This window comes from Geospiza fortis, unplaced genomic scaffold (genome assembly GCF_000277835.1).
Source record: "Geospiza fortis unplaced genomic scaffold, GeoFor_1.0 scaffold217, whole genome shotgun sequence".
NCBI classification, from domain to species: Eukaryota; Metazoa; Chordata; class Aves; order Passeriformes; family Thraupidae; genus Geospiza; species Geospiza fortis.
Window position 1 is genome coordinate 104,711 of NW_005054392.1, and position 7,557 is coordinate 112,267.

At 40.5% G+C, this 7,557-nt stretch overlaps 1 protein-coding gene across 2 annotated transcripts in view; it reads left to right on the forward strand.

The window, feature by feature from the left end:
- RMND1 (required for meiotic nuclear division 1 homolog) overlaps positions 1-1,054 on the forward strand; it is an 18,158-nt gene extending 17,104 nt beyond the window's left edge. Inside the window, exons 10-11 of one of the 2 annotated variants that reach the window (XM_005425636.2) lie at positions 355-471; positions 705-1,054. In XM_005425636.2, coding sequence (XP_005425693.1) covers positions 355-471; positions 705-737 — 150 coding nt within the window. In that variant the 3' untranslated portion in view covers positions 738-1,054. The other variant, XM_031060819.1, reaches the window with a different exon arrangement.
- The last annotated feature ends 6,503 nt before the right edge of the window (positions 1,055-7,557 follow it).

Consider the following 7,557-nt stretch of genomic DNA (forward strand, 5'->3'; position numbering starts at 1 on the left):
TCCTGGTGGTACGGCAATTATAAATACTTAATTTTGAGGCGTTCCAGAAAGATGTATCTTCTTTTGCTTATGACTGTTTTCATGATTAGGTATCACCCAGAAACACGTCAATACCTGTAGATGCCTATCTAAATTTATGTTCTTTTGGGGAGCCCATTGAAATTACAGGTTCATTTATACTGAAGTTTCTGTTGCTTGTGCATGTTGTCTTACAGAATTTTCTGTTCTATTAATTTTCTATTCTATTTTGCAGATGTGGTAACCCCTTTCTAGTTCTGTGGAGTATGTTTCCCTATTTAGTGATCTGATTCCATTTCTGGAGTCCAGATTTGTGATGTTTGTAATTGCTTTCAGGTAATGAATGAAAAGCTCCAGCACTGCATGGAGCTGACAGACCTAATGCGAAATCACCTGAATGAAAAGCACGCGCTGCGCCTTGAGTGGATGATAGTAATACTGATCACCATAGAGGTTGGTGGGGCTTTTTTCAGTATTAAGGACATAATAACAAGTGTAATTTCTATACTTCATACTTTGAGAATTAAGATTACTGTATTAATGTGATGTACACAGGGATTAGTAATTGTTCTTTGCAACTTTCAAATTGCAGCTACAGTTACTTTTCAGATTATCTCATTTATAGTGTAAAGTGATTTAAAGGTTTTAAAATAAAAATCCACACCAATGTGTTTGCTGTTCCACAGGTTCTGTTTGAACTTGCAAGGGTAGTTTTCTGATGACAGAACAAACTCAGGAAGAAGAAAACAGACAAAACAGTAGAAAAGAGAAGACTTGGAAAATTCCGATCAGATGCTTCTGGAGAATAATGAAATTGTGTCTCCTGATAAATCTCAAAATCTTCTGCTCAAACTAAGAAAAAAATTCAACTCAGTCTGTGAACATTATTACCAGCCCCTATACTAATAATGTTAGAGAAGGCTTAACCTATGGATGAATCTCATGTGTGCTGACTGTATTTGGTGAAAGACTCTACTGCTTTCTCCCTTAACAGTTAAAATGATGCTGAATAAATTGCTACTTTGTGTATTTCTGATGGATGTTTTCTCTCATGTTTACCAGCTCACTCTTGGAGAGCGGCAACACTGTCCCAAGCTTGGAGTTGGCATTGCCATTTGTTCTGGCTTGATTTTAATCTATGTGGCAGATATATTTAATGTTATGTTTCATCCCATCAGGAAGTGGTGTTTGTATACTTGAATGGGAATACGTTTATTGAGAGGTAGTACTATTTTCACTTTTTTTACATTTAGTATTCATATAGAAGGGGAATCACTTGATCCTAGAAGTCACAAGGACACGTAGCAAAATGGTAAACTAAAGAAAGATTCACAATATTTCTCTGTCCACCTTATCGTGCTATCTGATTTTCATCAGTGTAAGTTGCAAGGAGTGAGTTAGCATAGGGCGACATGTCTTAATTATCCTCTAAGGTAAAAGTTTCTTCTTTTTTATTTTTAATCTGTTCCTAGTCCACAGAGTGTTATTTGAGAGAATGAATGGATTTTTCCAAGCAACTTCTTTTTCTAAATGTATTTTCAGAAACTGATACACAACTGCTGTTTTATCACCTGTTTCAAATTCACTTTAGTCCAGTGTATTGAATAAGGAAGAGAACCTAAAGATTCTGTTAAAAGTTTCTGGAGCATCATTAACAAGCCATGATGACTAAATTCTGGCTAAAAATGCAACTACAGTTGCAGTAGCTTACTGTTCTCTGTTCACCTGAGAGAATTATTTCTGAGTGCAATACTGGACTCCTGTTGAATACATCAAACAGACATAATGGAGATAAAAATAAAGTCAGGCACAGCTAGCAAAAACATCTGACTACAAACCCATCTTTTGTCATAAATTACAATACAATGCCACGGGCGCCTCTGAAGAAGCAGCAACTGTTCTTAAGTGGAGGCTTTTTCCACTGGAATCAGAACAGATTGTAGCTGGAGGTCTTGGAATACCTCAAGTTCCTCTTCTCTGAACTGCTGAGAAGGTCTAAACAGTCAGGCCCTGCTCAGGGAAGTGAATTGGTCAGAACAGCACGATGAAAAAGACTTGTCACTGTGGAACTGCTCTGCACCAGTAGCCTGACTTACACAGTGTTGTTGAGAAACAGAACATTACATCTTTAATGCAGCAGGAAAATTTAGCAAGCACCACTTAATAACAGAGAATTAGGTTACATTTTAATTCTAATTTTTCCAGCAAATATTTTTCAGGCTTCTCCCTCCCCCCCTTTGAGGTAATACTTACACTCAAGGACATTACTTCCCATTCATCTCACATTTAATATTTCAGTGTTTCAACTAAATTGCTAAAATGTAAATATGCAGACCAACTGCATCAGTAAAAGTGGTTTTAACAAAGTCATTGGAGGACTCCTAAATGCTCTTTAAAAGCATAAAGTGTCTAGGCTTGATTATCTGAAGTATTCTGTCTCAGGACTGTAAGAGTTACCAACACCTCAAAACAAAAGAAGCGCAGTTACTTTTGAAACTGTAAATCAATTTATCTTGGCACATAAAATCACAGGCATAAAGTCATACTGTGCTTCTTGCCAAGCCCCCAACGCTGCTTACTCCATTGAGGGGCTAGTCACAGTTTTTAAAAAAATGCAAAAGCTTCAGTTAAGCCTGAACAGACCTTAAAAAGTTTGTATCTCTATTTGGGTTTTTTTTGTGGGGTACACACTGGCAGCTGCATCCAAGCATGAGGGGCTTTTGTATTAGCAGCTAACTCTATAGAGAATTTTCTTGCTATATTAGACATAGAGAACCAAGCTGGGAATTGAATTCACCAAGAACGTAACTTGAGCTTTCACTGCACGGTATACCAGGGAGTAGAGCCCTCTGCGACCACACAGCACGTGGGAAACTCTCCCTGCCTGCACTCCCTGCTTCTGCTTCAAGCCAGAGATCCCCTGGGGAGCCTGTGCACATGAACACATGGCCTGACCAGGGGGAAGTTTTATGGCACAGGCAGGATGAGACTCAAGCTCCAGAAGCAACACAAAACTGCCTTATTTGTGAGAACACACCCATCTTTTGCCTGCCTCACCCACCCCATGCTCTCCTGCTGTAACTGAAAACAACCATCATCACTACAGTTTGCACAGTTTGAGTCTTCATCAAAATGGGTCTACTCTAACCAGTAAGGGTCACTTGAGGGAAAAAAAAAAGATGCAATAGCAATAAATACAGAATATGCAAGGAAAACCAGAAAGGAATCCTAGAATACCCAGAACTCTGAAATTTTAACCTTTTTAAAAAAATTAAGACCGAACAGTAAAAATCTGTTCATATGGAGCCTTGTTAGACCATTCTTTATAAGGATCACAACTGTGCCAACTGCTTCTATCTGTGCTTTTTCTGTCACATAAGGTAAAGGTTAACTTACACACGATTTTCTTTGGCACATCTGCTGGGAAGTTGTCACAAGAGTAGCTATTTGTAAAACAGCAAGGAATGCTGAGAGCTATGACTCAATTCCAGACCTGTTTTTCTGGGGTGACAGCACTCATGGCTACAGAGTCAATCTCTGCTCTCTGCTGTGCTGTTCCCATCAGCTCTGCTTGCTGGATGCATACACACACCTACCTGGAGCTCTGTCATTGAGAGCTGCTTCCTCTGGAACACCTCACCTACATGGGCATTAAAAATGCACGTGGAAACCACTGCAGTTTGAATCTTTTTTTTCTAAGGAAAACAACACATGCAAGTACATATATTGCTGTAACTTTATAGGCAAGCTCCACTAAAAATGTCACTCCAGCCAAGAGGACATGGTTATGTTTGATTTTACCTGTTACAAGTGGGCAGGGCCCATGTAAAAGGCTCATTTCGGACTAAGCCAAAGGCAGAAAATAGATGGCTGATCTGCACTGCAAGAACTGTGTTAGTGGGGTTACACTAAAAATTTCTGACAGAAAGGAGTCTCCTAACAAGAAAAACTATACACACAGTTAAACTATTTCCTTAAATGACATACATTGTACTGACAAAAGGATGATTATAATTATTTACCCTGGTTTAAATTGCGGCTACTCAACTAATTTTGTTCACTTGGTGTAGAGACAATTCCTAATATCCCAATACCAGAAAACCAGCTTAGCCTACAGAACAACAAAGATCCATTTCTTCATCTTTTCACCTCATACAGCCTACACAAAAGGTGGTTCCCACACTGTGGATCTCCTTCACCTGTCAGACCACCAAACCTCCTGGCAACAAAAGTGTGAAAGCTCAGATCTCCTTGGGGATGAGCACTCACCTATCACAAACATATCCCAACAGCAAGGCAAGGAAGAGTACAGAAGCCAAGGCAAAAAAAAGCAGAGCCATTCCATTATTGCTGCTGGGCCCTTACATCAGTTTTCCCAGGGATCACTTTTACATTCCTACAATGGTGTCTGAAAGATAGGTGAGACTTGGACAAGCTATATGCACAATTCTAACAAGGGGAGGAGAGAGTCCTGGATGAAAAGCTTGGAGACTCTCAGAGGTACAATGTTCTAGGAAGAAGCTATTGCAGCTGTCACACTTGCCACCAAGCCTTCTCACCAGCATAAATCCAAAGTGGAAGTGTTAGAAATGGCAGCTGTGCTAATAAAACAGATTTACAGCATTGACATAAACTGGTTTACTACAGTTGTACCCATGTGAAATAGGGCCCCACACCTTCAGGGAACAATTCCCACGCATTGCCTAGGACATGCAACTCCCAGATCCCCGTGGCTTCTACTCCTCTGGGAGTGTGTCAGCAGTGCTGCAGGGAGCAGTGAGCAAAGAGCTCTTCAGAACAGCGACTCTGCTCTGTTATTTTTCATAAATGATGAGAAATTTGAAAACTCACAAAAAAATCTTAGCACTTTGAGCCTAATTAACATCACTAGAGCTTTTGAGGTTTTGACTATAGCAATACAAAAATCTGGTATTCCACTCCAGATTCCAACTGAATTCATCCAAGAAGACACACTTACAGGACTTGAGACTGGATCAAGTTCCTCCCACTGCTCAAGTGACTTTACTCAGATTAGCAGACACTTCCGTCATCCTATTAACACTTATATCATCAGCAGCATGCTCATTTACAATGTAAAATATGATCTTATCAGACAAAATGCTGCCTCTAATCCAAGTATGCGCAGACTGAAGTAAAACCCAAAACCTAGGGACTTATCCTATCATCAACAGTATCACACCTAACTAAGAATGTGCTCAGATGTGTGTAGCACTACCTGAACAATCCTTTCAAAAAGTCAGAGAAGTGGGAAAGAAATCTTAATCAAGTACCTCTAGAAATTCAGGAGGAAAAGCCAACACATAAAACTAAAAGCACAGTAATGCCACTTAATGAGACATGGATACATTTTTATTACAATAACAGGTGCATGGATTGTAACCTAAGAAACAAACAAACCCAAGAATCTGAAGAAGAGATAGAGTAATATTTTAGATTCACATGATAAGTTAAGTGTCCCAAATTCATCAGGTGAATGCTTATCACTCCCTGCAACACAGGTGACACATCTCAGGTGACAGTCAGTACTGAGGGTCTGAAGTTCGGCAACATTACACTCAACACAGCCATCTTTCTACAGATTCCAACAGGCCTTGATCCAACAGGATTAGAAACTGCACTGTTGCTGGATTCAAGTATTTCAGTCCAAATAAAGGTGATTTACAGCTGAATTATGAGCTGTTAATAATACAAATAAACCATATAGCTAAGTTAATTTTTCTCAAGTTTCAGAGACAGCACAGAGGAGAATCCCACACAAATGCCAACACACAAGTAAGCAGGTGCAGCATGAAAGAGAAAAAGAGGCCAAAACCCCTGCCAGATATCTGCCAGAAACACACTGTTTTTCCTAAGTAGCCCACTCAGTTAAATTAAAAATGATATCACTTTTTCAATATCTTCCAGGAGAATGAGACAGATCATCACACTACTAAGTGACTTGAGTTCAAATGCCCATCTACTCTCTTTACTTTGTATTTAGCTTGCAAAACTGAAATGCAAGAGAAACCATTCAGGGGAAAAAATTGCCAAGTAGACTGGTTAAATACACTCTATAAACTTTCTGACACATGCTCACAAAGCAGAACTCAGAGAGTTGTGCTGAACTACAATGGACATGTTTTTAAATCTCAGCTATTCGAGATGGGTCTTAAAGATTAGGTTCTGTTCAGATGCTTTATTCTAAGTACTGGAGCAGCAGCAGATGGCTTTCAGCTCCATTAAAATTAAAAGTTGTTGGGTTTTGGGGTTGGTTTGTTGGGTTTTTAAGTGAAGTTTTTAAGACTTAAAAACCTGCACTTTTCAAATGCAGTTTAAGTTGGGTAAATAAATTAATATTCATGAGCAATTTGATGCAAAAGACTCAAGCTGTGCCTATCAAGACATCCATTAATTTCAGTGGGAGATGGCTTAGTCAGACACATAAAACTGGTCTAATCCTTTATCAATTTAGATCCCATAGAAGTTACAACAGTCTGAGATGGCTGCAATCATCTGTGGATCTACAAACAAGACAAGATACAAGACTCCTCCTCCCCATCAGCACACCTGCTGTCAAGATGCAAAGTTCAAAGTTTGGGCCTTTTTTCCATAGTATATCTTATTTAATTACCATGGAAACAACATCCCAGGTACAGCTAGGCCCCTAAATGCTTGCTTAAATAAGTACCCTAAAAAAGGTAACAATCATCTGGACCTAATTCAGACAGTTGGCATTGCAGCATATGCTGTATGCCATGAACAATGAAAAGCACACAGGAGGACAGCAGGAGCAGGGCTCCAGGGCAGGGGGTGCAAAGGAACCCCCTTTACCTATGGCTGGCCAAACATCTTCCCACAAGGTATTCAACAACAAAGACAAAGTTTCTCTGAAAATGGTTCTGTCCATGCCGCTGCTCTGCTTAGCAGATGTATCCAGGCTGCCCCTGGACTGATTCCCTGCCTGGAGAAATCACATCCAAGGGCCTCCCAGCCTCTTGTAGAAGATGGCATCCCTGCTCCACACTAACAGCTCTGACTTGGTAACTTCTGCAAGACCAACAGTTTTTTCCAGGTACATCTGCTGGTGTATTTCTTTATGCAGTTTTATAAGCATTCATGTATTACTCTACAGCATGCCTTGGATTTGGATAAAATGAGGCCTTGCTACAGCCACCTTCCCTCTGCACTCCACCACAACCAGATCTGCCACTGTGGGAAGTTGCAGATGTGATTTTTACATACGGCAGCTATATCATCCCTTAAAAAGGCAAGTTAGGAATACCGGCTTCAAAAAACCTGCGTCCAGCTGAACAGACTGCCAGCAGACCCAACCTTTCCACGTTTGTACTCTCAATCACTCTTTTTGACAACTGAACTTGTAACCTCCCATCTGAAGCTCAGCCACGGCGCGCCCAGGGCAGTTTCAGAGAGACCGGTCCCACGCCGCCCCTTCCCGACGCACCGGAGCGAGACTTGCTATAAATGACACCTGGACAGCAGCCAGGGTGACGCGGAGGAGGGCACCGGCTCTCAGAGTTC